At 45.1% G+C, this 24,342-nt stretch overlaps 1 protein-coding gene across 1 annotated transcript in view; it reads right to left on the reverse strand.

Moving 5' to 3' along the window:
* Positions 1-24,342, reverse strand: part of LOC311105921 (nucleolar pre-ribosomal-associated protein 1-like) — a 61,237-nt gene that overhangs the window by 27,342 nt on the left and 9,553 nt on the right. The window contains exons 13-27 of the mRNA XM_084148157.1: positions 20,763-20,894; positions 20,174-20,286; positions 17,207-17,326; positions 16,237-16,353; positions 15,217-15,355; positions 10,790-10,960; positions 9,266-9,459; positions 8,827-9,045; positions 8,265-8,714; positions 7,195-8,056; positions 6,795-7,005; positions 2,306-2,492; positions 1,920-1,978; positions 1,550-1,740; positions 54-164 (exon numbers count right to left, since the gene is read on the reverse strand). Coding sequence (XP_084004283.1) covers positions 54-164; positions 1,550-1,740; positions 1,920-1,978; positions 2,306-2,492; positions 6,795-7,005; positions 7,195-8,056; positions 8,265-8,714; positions 8,827-9,045; positions 9,266-9,459; positions 10,790-10,960; positions 15,217-15,355; positions 16,237-16,353; positions 17,207-17,326; positions 20,174-20,286; positions 20,763-20,894 — 3,276 coding nt within the window. The remainder of the gene's footprint in view (positions 1-53; positions 165-1,549; positions 1,741-1,919; positions 1,979-2,305; positions 2,493-6,794; positions 7,006-7,194; positions 8,057-8,264; positions 8,715-8,826; positions 9,046-9,265; positions 9,460-10,789; positions 10,961-15,216; positions 15,356-16,236; positions 16,354-17,206; positions 17,327-20,173; positions 20,287-20,762; positions 20,895-24,342) is intronic.

Genomic DNA, 24,342 nt, shown 5'->3' on the forward strand with positions numbered 1-24,342 from the left:
TAGCCACTGTGGAATAGAAGACATTTAAAACCCCACAGGAACAGCTCTGTTACCTGTAGTGCTCAGTGTAGCGCCATACGCTCCCAGTATGACCACAAAGTGGTTGCTGTTACAGACAGCGGGACTTCTCTTCACTAGGCTGAGCAGGAGAGAGACCAGGGCCTCTGGAAGAGATAACAGACAGAGAGCTGTGTGTTACATACAGTGTTTAGCGTGTTACATACAGTGTTTAGCGTGTTACATAGTGTTTAGCGTGTTGCATACAGTGTTTAGCGTGTTACATACAGTGTTTAGCGTGTTACATACAGTGTTTAGCGTGTTCCATACAGTGTTTAGCGTGTTACATACAGTGTTTAGCGTGTTACATACAGTGTTTAGCGTGTTACATACAGTGTTTAGCGTGTTCCATACAGTGTTTAGCGTGTTACATACAGTGTTTAGCGTGTTACATACAGTGTTTAGTGTGTTACATACAGTGTTTAGCGTGTTACATACAGTGTTTAGCGTGTTACATACAGTGTTTAGTGTGTTACATACAGTGTTTAGCGTGTTACATACAGTGTTTAGTGTGTTACATACAGTGTTTAGCATGTTACATACAGTGTTTAGCGTGTTACATACAGTGTTTAGCGTGTTACATAGTGTTTAGCGTGTTACATATTGTTTAGCGTGTTACATAGTGTTTAGCGTGTTACACAGTGTTTAGTGTGTTACATACAGTGTTTAGTGTGTTACATACAGTGTTTAGTGTGTTACATACAGTGTTTAGTGTGTTACATACAGTGTTTAGCGTGTTACATAGTGTTTAGCGTGTTACATACAGTGTTTAGTGTGTTACATACTGTGTTTAGCGTGTTACATACAGTGTTTAGTGTGTTACATACAGTGTTTAGCGTGTTACATACAGTGTTTAGCGTGTTACATACAGTGTTTAGCGTGTTACATACAGTGTTTAGTGTGTTACATGTTTAGTGTGTTACATATTATAGTTATGGTTATATCGGTATGATCTAGAAGTGAAAGGAGAAAACGAGGGGGGTATGCACATCCCACTTAGAAACCTGTTGCTAGGCAAAGATACCACTTAGATAACTGTTCCTGGGAAACAATACCACTTAGATAACTGTTGTTGGCCAAAAATACCACTTAGATAACTGCTGGGCAAAATACCCCTTAGATAACTGTTGCTGGGCGAAAATACCATTTAGATAACTGTTGCTGGGAGAAAAAAAACACTTAGATAACTTTTCAAGGAAAAAAAGACCACTTCGATAACTGTTGCTGGGAAAAAATACCACCTCGATAACTGTTGCTGGGCAAAAAAGACCACTTCGATAACTGTTGCTGGGCAAAAATACCACCTCGATAACTGTTGCTGGGCAAAAATACCACTTCAATAACTGTTGCTGGGCAAAAATACCACTTAGATAAAGAATTCTGGGAGTAGCAAAATTCTGATCTGGATCGGCTGTTAGAAAAAACATATGGAGAGCAACAAAATGTTCTGATCCTTTAACCTGTGTGTTCCCACTAAGGTCCTGTTCTGTACCTTTAACCTGTGTGTTCCCACTAAGGTCCTCCTCTGCTCCCAGCATGGTGGGTAGGAACAGGGAGTGGCTGGAGGCCATCGTGTGGATGGTAGACCGAGGCAGCAGGTCTTTAGGTCCTTCACTACCTCCATACATCAGATACAACAGGCTGTTCAGGGTGCTCAGGAAGTTATGGTCTCTATAGCGACACCTGGGAAGGAAAAGATCAGTTTAAACACTAGACATCTACTGTTGAAAATACATCTCAGACTAACCCGGAGAAATAAAAAGGTTAGATATATCAAATCTGATACTCTACAGACCCCTTGACAGACAACTCTTCTGTTGAATAGGAATGTGTCTGAATAAAGAATAAGATCAATGACTTACTTCAGTCCAGCCTTGACAAAGCTGTTCCATTCAGCTGCTGTGATGTCTTCTGGAAAAGTCTAGGGGGGTAAAGTTTGCTTCTGAGTTACCAATGTAGTGCAGTGTGGCTTAGCTGGTAGAGCATGGCGCTTGCAACGCCAGTATTGCGGGTTCGATTCCCACAGGGGACCAGTACGAAAATGTACGCACTCACTAACTGTAAATTGCTCTGGATAAGATGACTAAAATGTACAACAGAACCAACACTACATTTACATTTTAGTCATTGACATATCAACAAAAAACATCCTATGGGCTCTGGTTAAAAGTGGTGCACTATATAAGGAATAGGGTGTCATTTGGGACACGGACAACATGTATTTTAGCATGATAGACTGTGGACCCACCAGTAGTACCGTTAGTCTGTTCAGTATGCTGTCTTCCTGTGTGAGTGGTGCCGTGTTCTGGTCTCTGTTGTGACTGTAGGAGGAGCTCAGCCACCGGAGGGCGGCAGAGAGCACCGACTTCCTCCACACCTCTAGCTCCTCTGGACAGTCAGACAGCACAGCACTGATGGGGTCCACCAACTGCCATCTGGAGGGAGGGACAGAGAGAAAATACACCTTGTTGATACACAGCCCCTGTAACCCTAGTAGGTGTTTGTATTTAACTGAAATAACTGAAATCGGCGCCATTATTAGAAAGTCGGCCGGAGGGGATGGCTGCCATTTTACGGGCTCCTAACCAACTGTGCTATATTGTGTGTTTTTTCACATTGTTTGTAACTTCTTTTGTACATAATGTTGCTGCTACCGTCTCTTATGACCGAAAAGAGCTTCTGGACATCAGAACAGCGATTACTCACCTCGAACTGGACGAAGATTTTTTATTGAATGAGTCCAACGCAAAGGATATACTGCATCTCCGAGTCCAGGCCCAAATCCCCGTTATTCGCGTGAAGAAAAGACGGAAATACAGGGGGCGGAGATCGGGGTGCCTGGTGAGAATTCGTCAGCGAGTTGGTAACCCGACACTACCATCCGTTCTAATGGCCAACGTGCAATCACTGGAGAAAAAACTGGATGATCTCCGTTCGAGACTATCCTACCAACGGGACATTAAAAACTGTAATATCTTATGTTTCACCGAGTCGTGACTGAACGACGACACGGATAATATACAGTTAGCTGGGTTTTCCGTGCATCGGCAGGACAGAACAGCTACGTCTGGTAAGACGAGGGCCGGGGGTGTGTGTCTATTTTTCAATAACAGCTGGTGAGTGATGTCTAATATTAAGAAGTCTCAAGGTATTGCTCACCTGAGGTAGAGTACCTCATGATAAGCTGTATACCATACTATCTACCAAGAGAATTCTCATCTACACTACCGTTCAAAAGTTTGAGGTCACTTAGAAATGTCCTTGTTTTCGAAAGAAAAGCAATTTTTTTGGTCCATTTTTAAAATAACATCAAATTGATCAGAAATACAGTGTAGACATTGTTAATGTTGTAAATGGCTATTGTAGCTGTGTTATGATGAGTTTCTAGGGTATCAAGTGATTTTGAATGTAAGGAAGTACTTAGACACTTTTGATGGGGAGTTCATATAAGATATTTAATATGGTACCATGGTTAGTTATAACAGACATGGCCCTGCCTCTCCCAACTTCCTAACTCCAGAACAAAGATCCACTCTCTCTATATATACCCTCTGTTACAAGTCTCTCCACGAACATCTGCTACCCATCATGGGCACTCCCCATTCTTTGATGTTATTACTCTTTACCCCAAGTCAGTATATCCTGTCCATCAATCACGCTATCATAAACATCAGTAATCTCCTTTGACATAACGGAATGTAGACTCTGTGGCACCAAGCCACTTATCTAGTAACTCTAACCTGGTCCCCACGATACTATGACATGACATCATTACAAGCTGGAAACGGCTGATTTTTAATGGAATATCTACATAGGCGTACAGAGGCCCATTATCAGCAACCATCAGTCCTGTGTTCCAATGGCACATTGTGTTTGCTAATCCAAGTTTATCATTTTAAAAGGCTAATTGATCATTACAAAACCCTTTTGCAATTATGTTAGCACAGCTGAAAACTGTTGTGCTGATTAAAGAAGCAATAAAAGTGGCCTTCTTGAGACTAGTTGAGTATCTGGAGCATCAGCAATTGTGGGTTCGATTACAGGCTCAAAATGGCCAGAAAGAAATAACTTTCTTCTGAAACTTGTCAGTCTATTCTTGTTCTGAGAAATGAAGGCTATTCCATGCGAGAAATTGCCAAGAAACTGAAGATCTCGTACAACGCTGTGTACTACTCCCTTCACAGAACAGCGCAAACTGGCTCTAACCAGAATAGAAAGAGGAGTGGGAGGCCCTGATGCACAACTGAGCAAGAGGACAAATACATTAGAGGGTCTAGTTTGAGAAACAGACGCCTCACAGGTCCTCAACTGGCAGCTTCATTAAATAGTACCCGCAAAACACCAGTCTCAACGTCAACAGTGAAGAGGCGACTCCGGGATGCTGACCTAGGCAGAGTTGCAAGGCGCGCCTAATGGCCGGGGACTTTAATGCAGGGAAACTTAAATCCATTTTACCTAATTTCTACCAGCATGTCACATGTGCAACCAGAAGACAAAAAACTCTAGACCACCTTTACTCCACACACAGAGACGCATACAAAGCTCTCCCTCGCCCTCTATTTGGCAAATCTGACCATAATTCTATCCTCCTGATTCCTGCTTACAAGGAAAAACTAAAGCAGGAAATACCAGTGACTCGCTCAATATGGAAGTGGTCAGATGACGCGGATGCTAAGCTACAGGACTGTTTTACTACCACAGACTGGAATATGTTCCTGGATTCATCCAATGGCATTGAGGAGTATACCACCTCAGTCACCGGCTTCATCAATAAGTGCATCGACGACGTCGTCCCCACATTGACTGTACGTACATATTCCAACCAGATGACATGGATTACAGGCAACATCCGCACCGAGCTAAAGGCTAGAGCTGCCGCTTTCAAGGAGCGGGACACTAATCCGGACGCCTATAAGAAATCCCTCTATGCCCTCAGACGAACCATCAAACAGGCAAAGAGTTAATACAGGACTAAGATTGAATCCTACTACACCAGCTCTGACGCTCATCAGATGTGGCAGGGCTTGCAAACTATTACGGACTACAAAGGGAAAACCCAGCCGTGAGCTGCCCAGTGACACGAGCCTACCAGACGAGCTAAATGCCTTTTATGCTCGCGTCGAGGCAAGCAACACTGAAGCATGCATGAGAGCACCTGCCTAAATGACTACCGCCCTGTAGCACTCACGTCGGTAGCCATGAACTGCTTTGAAAGGCTTGTTATGGCTCACATCAATACCATCATCCCGGAAACCCTAGACCCACTCCGATTCGCATACCGCCCCAACAGATCCACAGATGACGCAATCTCAATCGCACTCCACACTGCCCTTTCCCACCTGGACAAAAGGAACACCTATGTGAGAATGCTGTTCATTGACTACAGCTCAGCGTTCAACACCATAGTGCCCACAAAGCTCATCACTAAGCTAAGGACCCTGGGACTAAACACCTCCCTCTGCAACTGGATCCTGAACTTCCTGACGGGCCGCCCCTAGGGGTTAAGGGTAGGTAACAACACATCTGTAACGCTGATCCTCAACACGGGGGCCCCTCAGGGGTGTGTGCTTAGTCCCATCCTGTACTCCCTGTTCACCCACGACTGCGTGGCCAAGCACGACTCCAACACCATCATTAAGTTTGCTGACGACACAACGGTGGTAGGCCTGATCACCAACAACGATAAGACAGCCTATAGGGAGGAGGCCAGAGACCTGGCAGTGTGGTGCCAGGACAACAACCTCTCCCTCAATGTGAGCAAGACAAAGGAGCTGATAGTGAACTACAGGAAAAGGAGGGCCGAACACAACCCCATTAACATTGACGGGGCTGTAATGGAGCGGGTCGAGAGTTTCAAGTTCCTTGGTGTCCACATCACCAACAAACTATCATGGTCCAAACACACCAAGACAGTCGTGAAGAGGACACGACAACACCTTTTCCCCCTCAGGAGACTGAAAAGATTTGGCATGGGTCCCCAGATCCTCAAAAAGTTCTACAGCTGCACCATCGAGAGCATCCTGACCGGTTGCATCACCGCCTGGTATGGCAACTGCTCGGCATCCGACCATAAGGCGCTACAGAGGGTAGTGCGTATGGCCCAGTACATCACTGGGGCCAAGCTTCCTGCCATCCAGGACCTCTATACCAGGCGGTGGCCCAAAACATTGTCAAAGACTCCAGTCACCCAAGTCATAGACTGTTCTCTCTGCTACTGAATGGCAAACGGTACCGGAGCGCCATGTCTAGGTCCAAACGGCTTCTTAACAGCTTCTGCCCCCAAGCCATAAGACTGCAGAACAATTAATCAAATGGCCACCTGGACTATTTGTTTTTACACTGCTGCTACTCGCTGTTTATTATCTATGCATAGACACATTGACTCAGTACCGGTACCCCCTGTATATAGCCTTGTTATTGTTATTTTATATTTTATATTTTCCTTTAGTTTATTTAGTTAATATTTTCTTAACTCTATTTCTTGAACTGCATTGTTGGTTAAGGGCTTGTAAGTAAGCAAGGTCTACATCTGTTGTATTCGGCGCATGTGACAAATAACATTTGATTTGATTTGAAAAGTCAGAACAAATGATCAGATATCACAATGCCTGGAGAAGTCACATTAGGAATCACATCAACATTATACAACAACCTACACAGAAAGGTCTGGAATGCACACCTTCATTTGACCATTTCGGCCAAGTTTTACTGAGGTAATACCCGTACGAAGACATTACCTTTCAAAGCCGTCTAGTTTCTGCAGGGCAGCGGGCAGGGAGCTGATGAGCTCTCTGATGTCCTTGACCCTAGCTGCCAGTCTGACCAGGCTGGAGAGAGCCTCCACAACCTCCACAGCCCCCAGGGCCTCCCCTGTCTCCTGCCCCAGCACAGAGAGGCTCAACCTGGGGAGCAGGGCCTGCTTCAGGACCTTCAGCACCGCTGTCTGAACTGTGGGACAACCCCGAACAACATGGTGACTGTGATCGTGCATGGTTGGTTCTTAAACTTTAAACTTCTTTAGTCATGCATTAATGTCAATGAGAGACTAAATCAGTGGAAGTTAGGATTTTCCAACGGTGGGAGTATAAATATAGTTCCAATGAGTCTGACACTGCAGACTAGGCCACAACCACCTACCTTCATTAGGCCTGGCAGGGTCCTCTCTGGCTGCAGTCTGCAGGTAGCTGTTGACCAGCGGTAGGAATGCCCCCGTCTGGTCCGTGAGTTTCTCCAGGTGCTGCGGCTGCAGGCACCACACCTCGAAGCGGAGCCTGTGAGTAGAGCAGTTGTGCAGCAGGGCTGCCCCGAGGGCTTTGGCGGCTGCAGTAGGAGGCCCCTGGAGACAGTGGAGCAGGACGTCAGTGTGGAGGAGTTTAGCGTTGCCTGGCTGGGTCCTCAGGGCCTGCAGGAGGAAGGTCTCCAGAGATGGGCTGGAGCAGGACAGGAGCAGGGTGGCCAGGCCTTGGAGGTGGGCCTGGGAGAGGAGGAGGAGAGGGGAGCCGGACGAAGAGGTCTCGGTGAGGACATGTAGTGCCGTGCGTCCATAGACACTGAGCTCTGCTGCTCTGGAGCTCTTCTCACCGTCTTCTTCCCCCTCCTGGTAACTCTCCCCCGGGGTGATGAGTGTCTCCTGGGGGAGTAGGAGAAGAGAAGAGACCAGCTCCTGGAAGAGAGAGGGCTCCATGTAGGCATGCAGCGCCACGAAGGCTCTCACAGGCCGGGACTCCTTGTCGGTCTCCCTCCTCTCCCCCAGCTCTCTGAGCAGAGCCCTTGATACAGCCTCTAGGTAAGGGGAGAGGAGATAGAGGGAGTCCAGGGATCGCAGGGCGGAGGCGGAGGACTGTAACAGACCCAGGATGCAGTCAGACAGTTCAGCACACAGCAGCTTCAGCCTGACCGGGTTGAGGGAGGTAGGAGGGACAGAGGACAACTCCAGAGACAGGAACCACTGCTCGATACATGGGTGCTTCAGGATGGAACTCAGCACTGACAACACCACCTACAGACACGGCCAGAAAGGACACAGTACATCATATCACGAGAACAAAAAAAGGTAAACAAAAAATCTCCCAAATCGAACCAGGGATACGTTGTTAAGCAGCAGTAAACAAAGGAGAACAAGGGTACGACTCTAAAGATACGCCACAAAGAGTTACTGACTACTACATCTGGTATTCTACTTCCAGTAAAAAGGCTCCTGGTCCTACCAGGTTGTCGTTGTCCTCTACTTCCGAAGAGGGGTTGACCTCCAGGAAGAGATCCGATCCCTCCAGGAGGTCCACAGCTTTGGGTTCTGCTGCCTTGGCTGGATCTACTACTGTGGCTGTGTCCTGACCCATAGCCATGGGCTCAGTCTCTGCTGCCACCGTAGGAACCACAGCCATGGGAACGGCTGTCTCTGCTGCCTTCTGATCAGCGACCACGGGCTCAGTCTCTGCTGCGACCACGGGCTCAGTCTCTGCTGCGACCACGGGCTCAGTCTCTGCTGCGACCATGGGCTCAGTCTCTGCTGCGACCATGGGCTCAGTCTCTGCTGCGACCATGGGCTCTACCTCGGTTGCCTCAGTTTGTTCCTGTGGGCTCTGAAGCCTCAACACCAACCCCTGGAGAACTCCCATCAGGACATTCAGTGCCAGCAGCCCTGTGTCTATAGACAACTGTGGAGAGACAGGAGGCAACGTGTTAGGAACAGGTCACGGCAGACGCAGCTTGATAACAGCGAGACAAAGCAGCGTTCACATAAAAGGTTCGGCGAGTGTTTCTCTGTACCATGCTGAAGTTGTCCACAGTGGTTTTGATGTACAGTAGGATCTGCTTGGCTGCAACAGGATACTCAGCCATCGTCATAGCGGCCAGACGCTCCTCTAATCTCCGTCTGAAGGAGTCTTCTAGCAGGGCAGAGGCCCCTTGGCTGTAGGTTGTCTTCAGTAGGTCAGCGAAGGTCAGAGGAGTAGGAGAGACATCGACAGGGCTTTCACAGGACTGGAACTGTCGGACAGAGGAGAGACGATAGAACAGGAGTTTGTTGTGGATACATAATAATACAATTGTAATTACCACTATGAAATACTCTAAACACACTTTTACAAATAATGCTATTATGAACACTTATGAACATGATAACACTACTACATGTAATAAGACCGATATTAAAACACAATAATAATAAGTCATCTGCATGATCGTGAGGAGAGGGAGGTGTTCTGACCAGATGTTCCCGCGCCTGTTGGGGCAGCCATGTTGTGTAGTAGTGATGGAGGTGAATGATGGAGGGATGGGGAGGGTCTTCAGAGGAGTCCAGCTCTTTATCGTACTGTAGAAGGGCCAGGCTGAGGGGCAGAGGGTCTCTCTGACAGTGGAGCACGTCACATAGGACTGTTGCCATGTAGTCATATACCACACCTAAATAGACAAGATTACATTATTCACCATCCCTAGGGTCAAATACACACGATTACATTATACACCATCCCTGGGGTCAAATACACAAGATTACTGATAAAGAAATGTGTGAGTAAGATATGACTAAAATGTTACTCCCTCAGTTAAACTAATAATGTATGACGAATTAGTAGACTAGAGCTTAGAGAATTAATCAAATGTGTTTATATCCCAGCAACAGAGTATAGACTGGTTCCCAAAACACACAGGGAGGGGGAGTGAAAGGCTGGCAGGATATTGTGAGGAGGCGATAACTAAGGAATGCAGCCTATGATAAGAATATGTGTGTGTGTGTGTGTGTGTGTGTGTGTTCATGTGTGTGTGTGTGACCTGATGGTCAGGAGAACAGAGGAAAACATGAGCTAAACCCAGGTACAGTGGAAATATACAGCCGCCTACAGAGGGGTGGGATTATTGTATGACGTGTGTGTATAAAAGATGGACTCTGAAATTGTGATAACAGAATTCTCAATGAATAAAGATCTCTGACTATTGCAGACTGGGAGCTCTGTCCGTTTCTGATCCAAAAGCCTTATAACCTTTTGGGAGATGCACAGAGACACTGAAATAGTTAGTTAATAAATTATCTTAACAATTACATTATACACCATCCCTGGGGTCAAATACACAATATTACATTATACACCATCCCTGGGGTCAAATACACAAGATTATATTATACACCACCCCTAGGGTCAAATACACAAGATTACATTATACACCATCCCTGGGGTCAAATACACAACATTACATTATACACCATCCCTGGGGTCAAATACACAACATTATATTATACACCATCCCTGGGGTCAAATACACAACATTACATTATACACCATCCCTGGGGTCAAATACACAAGATTATATTATACACCATCCCTGGGGTCAAATACACAACATTACATTATACACCATCCCTGGGGTCAAATACACAACATTACATTATACACCATCCCTGGGGTCAAATACACAACATTATATTATACACCATCCCTGGGGTCAAATACACACGATTACATTATACACCATCCCTGGGGTCAAATACACAAGATTATATTATACACCATCCCTGGGGTCAAATACACAACATTATATTATACACCATCCCTAGGGTCAAATACAGAGAAGGGATTAGAAACATCTATGAATACCCAAACGCACCAAGACACATACATTGGATGGCTCACACCACTTTTAAAAAGAAGCAAACAAGGCTTTGAGTGTTTGAACGAGCCCCAGACGGCCAGACAGTCAGTCCGACAGCCAGCCAGGAAGTACTTCAGTAGTTTACCTTTCTCCGTTCTGTAGGTAGCAGGTAGTTTGTTCCTGGCCTCCAGGACAGCAGGTACCACGGCACTGAAAGGGAAGGTCTGGAGGATGAGGTCATCACTAAGCGCCGGGCCCAGCTCCTCCGTCTCCCCCTCGCTGCCCTCCATGATCACATCAACCATGTCCAGCACGTCTAGAAATACAGCAGTACAATGTTTCACACCAGGCCAAGGCTTTGTCTTCACTAGCTATGTTTCACACCAGGCCAAGGCTTTTGTCTTCACTAGCTAAGTTTCACACCAGGCCAAGGCTTTGTCTTCACTAGCTACAGTGGGGGGAAAAGGTATTTAGTCAGCCACCAATTGTGCAAGTTCTCCCACTTAAAAAGATGAGAGAGGCCTGTAATTTTCATCATAGGTACACGTCAACTATGACAGACAAAATGAGAAAACAAAATCCAGAAAATCACATTGTAGGATTTTTTATGAATTTATTTGCAAATTATGGTGGAAAATAAGTATTTGGTCAATAATAAAAGTTTCTCAATACTTTGTTATATACCCTTTGTTGGCAATGACACAGGTCAAACGTTTTCTGTAAGTCTTCACAAGGTTTTCACACACTGTTGCTGGTATATTGGCCCATTCCTCCATGCAGATCTCCTCTAGAGCAGTGATGTTTTGGGGCTGTCGCTGGGCAACACAGACTTTCAACTCCCTCCAAAGATTTTCTATGGGGTTGAGATCTGGAGACTGGCTAGGCCACTCCAGGACCTTGAAATGCTTCTTACGAAGCCACTCCTTCGTTGCCCGGGCGGTGTGTTTGGGATCATTGTCATGCTGAAAGACCCAGCCACGTTTCATCTTCAATGCCTTAAATAAACATGCCCCATTCAAAAAATACAGAACTAAGAACAGATATAGCCCCTGGTTCTCCTCAGACTTGACTGCCCTTGACCAGCACAAAAACATCCTGTGGCGTACTGCATTAGCATCAAATAGCCCCCGCGATATGCAACTTTTCAGGGAAGTTAGGAACCAATATACACAAGCAGTCAGGAAAGCAAAGGCTAACTTTTTCAAACAGAAATTTGCATCCTGTAGCACTAACTCCAAAAAGTTTTGGGACACTGTAAAGTCCATGGAGAATAAGAGCACTTCCTCCCAGCTGCCCACTGCACTGAGGCTAGGAAACACTATCACCACCGATAAATCTACAATAATCGAGAATTTCAACAAGCATTTTGCTACGGCTGGCCATGCTTTCCACCTGGCTACGACTACCCCGGCCACCAGCTCTGCACCCTCCGCTGCAACTTGCCCATGCCCCCCCCGCTTCTCCTTCACACAAATTCAGACAGCTGATGTTCTGAATGGGCTGCAAAATCTGGACCCCTACAAATCATCTGGGCTAGACAATCTGGACCCTTTCTTTCTAAAACTAGCCGCCGAAATTGTCGCAACCCCTATTACTAGCCTGTTCAACCTCTCTTTCGTAACGTCTGAGATCCCCAGAGATTGGAAAGCTGCCGCGGTCATCCCCCTCTTCAAAGGGGGTGACACTCTAGATCCAAACTGTTACAGACCTATATCCATCCTGCCCTGCCTTTCGAAAGTATTTGAAAGCCAAGTTAACAAACAGATCACCGACCATTTCGAATCCCACCGTACCTTCTCCGCTATGCAATCCGGTTTCCGAGCTGGTCATGGGTGCACTTCAGCCACGCTCAAGGTCCTAAACGATATTATAACCGCGATCGATAATAGACAGTACTGTGCAGCCGTCTTCATCGACCTGGCCAAGGCTTTCGACTCTGTCAACCACCGCATTCTTATTGGCAGACTAAATAGCCTTGGTTTCTCAAATGACTGCCTCGCCTGGTTCACCAACTACTTCTCAGATAGAGTTCAATGTGTCAAATCGGAGGGCCTGTTGTCTGGACCTATGGCAGTCTCTATGGGGGTGCCACAGGGTTCAATTCTTGGGCCGACTCTTTTCTCCGTGTATATCAATGATGTCGCTCTTGCTGCTGGTGACTCTCAGATCCACCTCTACGCAGACGACACCATTTTGTATACATCTGGCCCTTCATTGGACACTGTGTTAACAAACCTCCAAACGAGCTTCAATGCCATACAACACTCCTTCAGTAGCCTCCAACTGCTCTTAAACACTAGTAAAACTAAATGCATGCTCTTCAATCGAACGCTGCTGGCACCCGCCCACCCGACTAGAATCATCACTCTCGACGGGTCTGACCTAGAGTATGTGGACAACTACAAATACCTAGGTGTCTGGTTAGACTGTAAACTCTCCTTCCAGACTCACATTAAGAATCTCCAATCCAAAGTTAAATCTAGAATCGGCTTCCTATTTCGCAACAAAGCCTCCTTTACTCATGCTGCCAAACATGCCCTCGTAAAACTGACTATCCTACCGATCCTTGACTTCGGCGATGTCATTTACAAAATAGCCTCCAACACTCTACTCAGCAAATTGGATGTAGTCTATCACAGTGCCATCTGTTTTGTCTCCAAAGCCCCATACACTACCCACCACTGTGACCTGTACGCTCTTGTTGGCTGGTCCTCACTACATGTTCGTCGTCAAACCCACTGGCTCCAGGCCATCTATAAATCACTGCTAGGCAAATCCCCGCCTTATCTTAGCTCATTGGTCACCATAGCAGCACCCCCCCGTAGTCTGCGCTCCAGCAGGTATATCTCACTGGTCATTCCCAAAGCCAACACCTCCTTTGGCCGCCATTCCTTCCAGTTCTCTGCTGCCAATGACTGGAACGAATTGCAAAAATCTCTGAAGCTGGAGACTCTAATCTCCCTCACTAACTTTAAGCATCAGTTGTCAGAGCACCTTACCGATCACTGCACCTGTACACAGCCCATCTGAAATTAGCCCACCCAACTACCTCATCCCTATATTGTTATTTATTTTGCTCTTTTGCACCCCAGTATCTCTATTTGCACATAATCTCTTGCACATCTAGCATTCCAGTGTTAATACTAATTGTAATTATTTTGCACTATAGCCTATTTATTGCCTTACCTCCATAACTTGCTACATTTGCACACACTGTATATATATTTTCTGTTGTATTTTTTGACTTTATGTTTTTTTTACCCCATATGTAACTCTGTGTTGTTGTTTTTATCGCACTGCTTTGCTTTATCTTGGCCAGGTCGCAGTTGTAAATGAGAACTTGTTCTCAACTGGCTTACCTGGTTAAATAAAGGTGAACTAAAAAATAAAATAAAATAAAAATGCCCTTGCTGATGGAAGGAGGTTTTCACTCAAAATCTCACGATACGTGGCCCCATTCATTCTTTCCTTTACACGGATCAGTCGTCCTGGTCCCTTTTCAGAAAAACAGCCCCAAAGCATGATGTTTCCACCCCCATGCTTCACAGTAGGTATGGTGTTCTTTGGATGCAACTCAGCATTCTTTGTCCTCCAAACACGACGAGTTGAGGTTTTACCAAAAAGTTATATTTTGGTTTCATCTGACCATATGACATTCTCCCAATCCTCTTCTGGATCATCCAAATGCACTCTAGCAAACTTCAGACGGGCCTGGACATGTACTGGCTTAAGCAGGGGGACACGTCTGGCACTGCAGGATTTGAGTCCCTGGCGGCGTAGTGTGTTACTGATGGTAGGCTTTGTTACTTTGGTCCCAGCTCTCTGCAGGTCATTCACTAGGTCCCCCCGTGTGGTTCTGGGATTTTTGCTCACCGTTCTTGTGATCATTTTGACCCCACGGGGTGAGATCTTGCGTGGAGCCCAAGATCGAGGGAGATTATCAGTGGTCTTGTATGTCTTCCATTTCCTAATAATTGCTCCCACAGTTGATTTCTTCAAACCAAGCTGCTTACCTATTGCAGATTCAGTCTTCCCAGCCTGGTGCAGGTCTACAATTTTGTTTCTGGTGTCCTTTGACAGCTCTTTGGTCTTGGCCATAGTGGAGTTTGGAGTGTGTCTGTTTGAGGTTGTGGACAGGTGTCTTTTATACTGATAACAAGTTCAAACAGGTGCCATTAATACAGGTAACGAGTGGAGGACAGAGGAGCCTCTTAAAGAAGAAGTTACAGGTCTGTGAGAGCCAGACATCTAGCTACAATGTGATTTTCTGGATTTTTTTCCCTCAATTTGTCTGTCATAGTTGACGTGTACCTATGATGAAAATTACAGACCTCTCTCATCTTTTTAAGTGGGAGAACTTGCACAATTGGTGGCTGACTAAATACTTTTTTTCCCCCACTCTGTTTCACACCAGGCCAAGGCTTTGTCTTCACTAGCTATGTTTCACACTAGGCTAAGGCTTTGTCTTCACTAGCTATGTTTCACACTAGGCCAAGGCTTTGTCTTCACTAGCTATGTTTCACACCAGGCCAAGGCTTTGTCTTCACTAGTAATTATATAGTAGTCACCAACCGTCTATGTGTGAGATGGGGATGCTGGCGGTGTCTCCGTCCTGTCCGCTGAGATTGGCCTGTAGAAAGGCTGCGTCCTGGACTAGACTAGCCACCTTGTCTGTGTAGGTGTAGGGGTTACACACCAGACACACCAGCACCTGGGGACATACACACACCACAGGGTTACACACCAGCACCTGGGGACATACACACATCACAGGGTTACACACCAGACACACCAGCACCTGGGGACATTCACACACCACAGGGTTACACACCAGCACCTGGGGACATACACACATCACAGGGTTACACACCAGACACACCAGCACCTGGGGACATACACACACCACAGGGTTACACACCAGCACCTGGAGACATACACACACCACAGGGTTACACACCAGACACACCAGCACCTGGGGACATACACACACCACAGGGTTACACACCAGCACCTGGGGACATACACACACCACAGGGTTACACACCAGCACCTGGGGACATACACACACCACAGGGTTACACACCAGCACCTGGGGACATACACACATCACAGGGTTACACACCAGCACCTGGGGACATACACACACCACAGGGTTACACACCAGCACCTGGGGACATACACACACCACAGGGTTACACACCAGCACCTGGGGACATACACACACACCACAGGGTTACACACCAGCACCTGGGGACATACACACACCACAGGGTTACACACCAGCACCTGGGGACATACACACATCACAGAGAAGACAGACACATACTGTATCATAAATAGCATAATGCAATCAAACAATCAACCACCCAATCAAACAATCAACCACCCAATCAACCAATCAATCAATCCCTAAGCGCGAAAGGCCTCGGGTAAGAAGGTGTTGATATTTTATTTTATGCTACTTATGATGAAGATCGTAGCGTAACGATAGATTGATCGATTGAGGGTATCTACGATCGATTGATTAATTGATTGACGTATCAATTGATCGATCGATCAACTGTATCTATGGAGGTAGACCAGGTGACTGACCCTCTCCAGGAAGTGTATGACTGTATCCTGCTGGTCTGGTTCTAGTTTGAGTAGGTGATTCAGCCAAAGCTCCAGTTCAGACCAGGTGTACTCAAACACTCCACTGTCCTTCAGCACCTATACCACACAGTGGAGGGAAAGGAGTTTAACAGGAACTCTTTGTAGGTGTACTTAGTAAGTACCCTACGATTCATCTTCTTTCTACGTTGGGCGAAGAGAGTCAGTGGGTACACTACATTCCCTATACAGTGAACTACATTTACATTTTAGTCATTTAGCGGACACTTTTGACCCACTATGGGCCCTGGTCAAAAGCAGTGGTGGAAAAAGTACCCAATTGTCATACTTGAGTAAAAGTAAATATTTCCTTAATAGAAAATGACTCACGTTAAAGTGAAAGTCACCCAGTAAAATAATACTTGAGTAAAAAAAAGTCTACAAAAGTATTTGGTTTTAAATATACTTCAGTTTCAAAAGTAAAAGTATGAATCATTTCAAATTGCTTATATTAAGCAAACCAGACTTCACAATTTTCTTGTTTTTGTTATTTATGGATAACCAGGGGCACACGCCACACTCAGACATGTACAAACAAAGCATCTGTGTTTAGTGAGTCCGCCAGATCAGAGGCAGTAGGGATGACCAGGGATGTTATCTTGATAAGTGCATGAATTTGACCATTTTCTGTCCGGCTAAGCATTCAAAATGTAACGAGTACTTTTGGGTGTCAGGGAAAATGTATGGAGTAAAAAGTACATTATTTTCATTAGGAACGTAGTGAAGTAAAAGTAAAAGTTGTCAAAAATATAAATAGTAAAGATACCCCAAAAAACTACTTAAGTAGTACTTTAAAGTATTTTTTACTTAAGTACTTTCCACCACTGGTCAAAAGTAGTGCACTATGTTAGGGAATAGAGTGCCCAGTATGTGATTCAAACCAGGAGTGAGCTGAGGCAGTATGTGTGCTCACCTTGACCACCAGTTTCCTGGTGGAGATCTTCAGGTGGCTGTTGTTGCTGCTCACAAACATCTTGAGGAGCAGGAAGAACACAGACTTCTCCCCAGAGCCCGCCTCTGTCTCCACATGATCCTGACAGAGAGGGGAGAAACAACAGCAGGACAGTAATGTCATGACCACAGGGTCATAAAGGAGAAACAAATCCTAGGCATTCCTTTGGAATTCTGTCCAAGAGTATGTTATTTTATCTCAGCACGTCTACAGATTCTCCATTCTCCCTTTTTTTGTTTGCTCGGAGATGTTGATATTGGAGACTGTTATCAGAAGAAACTGTGTAACCAGGCATTTATAGCGGCTAAGAAATGCATTGCCATCAATTGGAAGGTTGGTTATCCTCCCACAATGTGTGTCAGAAATGTCAAGCTATTTATCATTATATTTGACCACACAGTGCTCCCTGTGTGGAAAGACTTTTACCCAGTTAGGGGGCTTTAAATATCATGAGAGAACACACACAGAAAAAAAGACCTACCACTGCTCTCAGTGTGAAAAGACATTTACCCGGTTAGGGAACCTGAAAAAGCATGAGACAATACACACACGAGGAGAAGACATACCACTGCTCCCAGTGCGGAAATACTTTTAGTTAGTTAGGGAACCTGAAAGAGCATGAAATAACACTTACAGGATAGAAGCCAGATTTATTTTGTTGGGTGGGCTGGTTGAAATGGACACACAAATGTATATTGTTTTTATATAAAAATACAAAAATGAAAAGGGTGACATGGCCTGCGGCCCATGGACCTGTTAATACGGGGCGGCAGGTAGCTTAGTGGTTAAGAGCGTTGTGCCAGTAACCGAAAGGTCGCTGGTTCTAATCCCCGAGCCGACTAGGTGAACAATCTGTCGATGTGCCCTTGAGCAAGGCACTTAACCCTAATTGCTCCTGTAAGTCGCTCTGGATAAGAGCGTCTGCTAAATGACTAAAATGTAAATGTACTGCGCAACTTTCATAAGGTCTGGATGCCCTATATGGAATACACCTGAAACCAATAATGAATGTTTCACTAAGATCCTAAAGCTGAGTGGGGTGTGTTGGGTTGGGGCGCTGCAGGGTGGTGGGGCGCTGCAGGGTGGTGGGGCGCTGCAGGGTGGTGGACCCCTAGGGGCAGGACCAGGTGACCCAACTATATTGTGTACAAGTCAAAAGAGCTCTACAATACTATTAGGCCGATGATATTAATTACAGCTCTGTAATTATTGGGTCAGTGAAGCATTTTTACTTCTTTTGGCTCTATACTCCAAAAGTATGGATTTGAAATCAAACAATGACTGAAGTTAAAGTGAAGATCAGTCATCTTTAATTTGAGGGTATTTTCATCCATATCGGGTTAACCGTTTGGAAATTAGAGCAATTTATGTACATAGTCCCCCCCCCCCCCCCATTTTAGGAGACCAAAAGTATTGGGACAAATTCACTTATGTGTATTAAAGTAGTCAAAAGTGAAGTATTTGTTCCCATATTCATAGCACACAATGATTACATCAACCTTGTGACTCTACACATTTGTTGGATATATTTGCTGTTTGTTTTGGTTGTGTTTCAGATTATTTTCTGGCAAATAGAAATTACTGGTAAATAATGTATTGTGGAGTCACTTTACATTTTAGTCGTTTAGCAGACGCTCTTATCCAGAGCGATTTACAGTTAGTGAGTGCATACATTTTCATACTGGCACCCGTGGGAATCGAACCCACAACCCTTGCGTTGCAAGCGCCATGCTCTACCAACTGAGCTACAGGGGACACTTTCACTGTAAATAAGAACAGAATGTTTCTAAACACTTCTACATTAATGTGGATTACTGCTACCATTACAGATAATCTGAATGAATCATGAATAATGATGAGTGAGAACGTTACAGATGCAAAAATATTATACCCCAAGACATTACTAACCTCTAACCATTACCATAACAGGGGAGGTTAGCATTTTTTGGGGGGGGTATGATATTTGTGCGTCTATAACATATCCACTCATCATTATTCACAATTCATTCAGGATTATCCATAATCATGGTAGCATCCACATTAATGTAAAAGCGTTTAGAAACATATTATATTCTTATTTACAATAAAAGTGACTCCAAAAGGGTCATATTAGATTGTGTAGAAATGCAGGAAATGAGCTTTAGATGCCCAAAATAATTCTGAGGGAGGACCCCCCCAGACCCCCCGCAAATTTATGTCCCCACCACTTCCAAACCAAAGTTGCGCCCCTGCAAATAACAGCCTTTTACTGTTGATTTTGTCTCACATTGCCTTTGAAGTCACTCCAGGAGATAGCAGACAGGACAACCCCTGGTCTGTTCCACGCTCCTGATATGGCCTTTAAGCAGGGGATATTAAAAGTACCACTAACAGTCTGCTCCATTCTAAACTGAACTCTGAACCAGGACAACTTGCTGGTCTAGAAGCTCACCTGAACTCTGAACCAGGAGAACTTGCTGGTCTAGAAGCTCACCTGAACTCTGAACCAGGACAACTTGCTGATCTAGAAGCTCCCCTGAACCAGGAGAACTTGCTGGTCTAGAAGCTCCCCTGAACTCTGAACCAGGAGAACTTGCTGGTCTAGAAGCTCACCTGAACTCTGAACCAGGAGAACTTGCTGGTCTAGAAGCTCACCTGAACTCTGAACCAGGAGAACTTGCTGGTCTAGAAGCTCACCTGAACTCTGAACCAGGAGAACTTGCTGGTCTAGAAGCTCCCCTGAACTCTGAACCAGGAGAACTTGCTGGTCTAGAAGCTCACCTGAACTCTGAACCAGGAGAACTTGCTGGTCTAGAAGCTCACCTGAACTCTGAACCAGGACAACTTGCTGATCTAGAAGCTCCCCTGAACTCTGAACCAGGAGAACTTGCTGGTCTAGAAGCTCCCCTGAACTCTGAACCAGGAGAACTTGCTGGTCTAGAAGCTCACCTGAACTCTGAACCAGGAGAACTTGCTGGCCGGCAGGTCCAGGGCCAGCTGTAGTATCTGGTGTTGGAGGACTGGAGGAACCTCCTCCCTCATACCTTTCTCTGACACGATACCTGGAGAGAGAGACAAGATACATTAACCATTAACTTAATTTACTTGGACATGATCCCTAAAGATATCCCCAATCAGTGGATAATTTCACAGGCCTTTTGGATCCCAATACAGATACTAAGAATGATGTGACAACTATACAATAAATACAGTCATGTTAAAAAAATATGATGGTCTTCTTAATGTAGTAACACAATGTAAAGCAAATTAATATATATTACATTGTGTTACTACATCAAGAAGACAACTTCCATATTTTTAACATGACTAATAAAGAGTAACAGAGCAAATCAAATCAATCAGTCTTCCATCCATTCAGTTTATAGACCAGTACCTTTGAGCAGCTTGCTGAAGTCAAACCATTCAGTTTATAGACCAGTACCTTTGAGCAGCTTGCTGAAGTCAAACCATTCAGTTTATAGACCAGTACCTTTGAGCAGCTTGCTGAAGTCAAACCATTCAGTTTATAGACCAGTACCTTTGAGCAGCTTGCTGAAGTCGAACCTGCTCTGGCTGACCAGATGAGGGACCACCTTCTGGTAGAGACACATAACCTGAAGGATGAGGGCCTTTAGGAGGATGACCTCTGGAGCCTCGGGGCCTGGCGGGCCTGGAGGAGACCGACGGGAGAGAGACAGACAGACGGGAGAGAGACAGACAAACGGGAGAGAGACCGATAGGAGAGAGTCAGACAGACGGGAGAGAGACAGACAGGAGCGAGTCAGACAGACGGGAGAGAGACAGACAGACGGGAGAGAGACCGACAGGAGAGAGTCAGTCACCCCTCGTTCAATTAAAGAGGGTTATAGTCGGGACAATATAGAAATTAGGAAAAATACCATATTGGTTAAGGAGTGGGTCAATTTCAATTACAGTTGAAGTCGGAAGTTTACATACGCCTTAGCCAAATACATTTAAACTCAGTTTTTCACAATTCCTTACATTTAATTCTAGTAAAGATTCCCCGTCTTAGGTCAGTTAGGATCACCACTTTATTTTAAGAATGTGAAATGTCAGAATAATAGTAGAGAGAATTATTTATTTCAGCTTTTATTTCTTTCATCACATTCCCAGTGGGTCAGAAGTTTACATACACTCAATTAGTATTTGGTAGCATTGCCTTTAAATTGTTTAACTTAGGTCAAATGTTTCGGGTAGCCTTCCACAAGCTTCCCATAATAAATTGGGTGAATTTTGGCCCATTCCTCCTGACAGAGCTGGTGTAACTGAGTCAGGTTTGTAGGCCTCCTTGCTCGCACACGCTTTTTCAGTTCTGCCCACAAATGTTCTATAGGATTGAGGTCAGGGCTTTGTGATGGCCACTCCAATACCTTGACTTTGTTGTCCTTAAGCCATTTTGCCACAACTTTGTAAGTATGCTTGGGGTCATTGTCCATTTGGAAGACCCATTTGCGACCAAGCTTTAACTTCCTGACTGACGTCTTGAGATGATGCTTCAATATATCCACATCATTTTCCTTCCTCATGATGCCATCTATTTTGTGAAGTGCACCAGTCCCTCCTGCAGCGAAGCACCCCCACAGCATGATGCTGCCACCCCTGTGCTTCACGGTTGGGATGGTGTTCTTCGGCTTGCAAGCAACCCCCTTTTTCCTCCAAACATAACAATGGTCATTATGGCCAAACAGTTCTATTTTTGTTTCATCAGACCAGAGGACATTTCTCAAAAAAGTACAATCTTTGTCCCCATGTGCAGTTGCAAACCGTAGTCTGGCTTTTTTATGGCGGTTTTGGAGCAGTGGCTTCTTCCTTGCTGAGCAGCCTTTCAGGTTATGTCGATATAGGACTAGTTTTACTGTGGATATACAATGAGGGAAAAAAGTATTTGATCCCCTGGTGATTTTGTACGTTTGCCCACTGACAAAGACATGATCAGTCTATAATTTTAATGGTAGGTTTATTTGAACAGTGAGAGACAGAATAACAACAAGAAAATCCAGAAAAACGCATGTCAAAAATGTTATAAATTGATTTGCATTTTAATGAGGGAAATAAGTATTTGACCCCTTTGTGATTGCCAAAAAGGGTTTTGCCACCAAGTACTAAGTCATGTTTTGCAGAGGTCAGACGTTTCTTGTAGTTGGCCACCAGGTTTGCACACATCTCAGGAGGGATTTTGTCCCACTCCTCTTTGCATATCTTCTCCAAGTCATTAAGGTTTCAAGCCTGACGTTTGGCAACTCGAACCTTCAGCTCCCTCCACAGATTTTCTATGGGATTAAGGTCTGGAGACTGGCTAGGCCACTCCAGGACCTTAATGTGCTTCTTCTTGAGCCACTCCTTTGTTGCCTTGGCCGTGTGTTTTGGGTCATTGTCATGCTGGAATACCCATCCACGACCCATTTTCAATGCCCTGGCTGAGGGAAGGAGATTCTCACCCAAGATTTGACAGTACATGGCCCCGTCCATCGTCTCTTTGATGCGGTGAAGTTGTCCTGTCCCCTTAGCAGAAAAACACCCCCGAAGCATAATGTTTCCACCTCCATGTTTGACGGTGGGGATGGTGTTCTTGGGGTCATAGGCAGCATTCCTCCTCCTCCAACCACGGCGAGTTGAGGCCAAAGAGCTCGATTTTGGTCTCATCTGACCACAACACTTTTTCCCAGTTCTCCTCTGAATCATTCAGATGTTCATTGGCAAACTTCAGACGGGCCTGTATATGTGCTTTCTTGAGCAGGGGGACCTTGCGGGCGCTGCAGGATTTCATTCAGTCCTTCACGGCGTAGTGTGTTACCAATTGTTTTCTTGGTGACTATGGTCCCAGCTGCCTTGAGATCATTGACAAGATCCTCCCGTGTAGTTCTGGGCTGATTCCTCACCGTTCTTATGATCATTGCAACTCCACGAGGTGAGATCTTGCATGGAGCCCCAGGCCGAGGGAGATGGACAGTTATTTTGTGTTTCTTCCATTTGCGAATAATCGCACCATCTGTTGTCACAGTCTCACCAAGCTGCTTGGCGATGGTCTTGTAGCCCATTCCAGCCTTGTGTAGGTCTACAATCTTGTCCCTGACATCCTTGGAGAGCTCGTTGGTCTTGGCCATGGTGGAGAGTTTGGAATCTGATTGATTGATTGCTTCTGTGGACAGGTGTCTTTTATACAGGTAACAAACTGAGATTAGGAGCACTCCCTTTAAGAGTGTGCTCCTAATCTCAGCTCGTTACCTGTATAAAAGACACCTGGGAGCCAGAAATCTTTCTGATTGAGAGGTCAAATACTTATTTCCCTCATTAAAATGCTAATCAATTTATAACATTTTTGACATGCGTTTTTCTGGATTTTTTTGTTGTTATTCTGTCTCTCACTGTTCAAATAAACCTATCATTAAAATTATAGACTGATCATGTCGTTGTCAGTGGGCAAACGTACAAAATCAGCAGGGGATCAAATACTTTTCCCCCCTCACTGTAGATAATTTTGTACCTGTTTCCTCCAGCATCTTCACAAGGTCCTTTGCTGTTGTTCTGGGATAGATTTGCACTTTTCGCACCAAAGTACGTTAATCTCTAGGAGACAGAACGCGTCTCCTTCCTGAGCGGTATGACGGCTGCGTGGTCCCATGGTGTTTATACTTGCGTACTATTGTTTGTACAGATGAACGTGGTACCTTCAGGCGTTTGGAAATTGCTCCCAAGGATGAACCAGACTTGTGGAGGTGCACAATTTCTTTTCTGAGGTCTTGGCTGATTTCTTTTGATTTTCCCATGATGTCGAGTAAAGAGGCACTGAGTTTGAAGGTAGGCCTTGAAATACATCCACAGGTACACCTCCAATTGACTCAAATGATGTCAATTAGCCTATCAGAAGCTTCTAAAGCCATGACATCATTTTCTGGAATCTTCCAAGCTGTTTAAAGGCACAGTCAACTTAGTGTATGTAAACTTCTGACCCACTGGAATTGTGATACAGTGAATTATAAGTGAAATAATCTGTCTGTAAACAATTGTTGGAAAAATTACTTGTGTCATGCACAAAGTAGATGTCCTAACCGACTTGCCAAAACTATAGTTTGTTAACAAGAAATGTGTGGAGTGGT

The sequence above is a fragment of the Coregonus lavaretus genome (assembly GCF_964263955.1).
Source record: "Coregonus lavaretus genome assembly, chromosome: 30".
Taxonomy (NCBI): Eukaryota; Metazoa; Chordata; class Actinopteri; order Salmoniformes; family Salmonidae; genus Coregonus; species Coregonus lavaretus.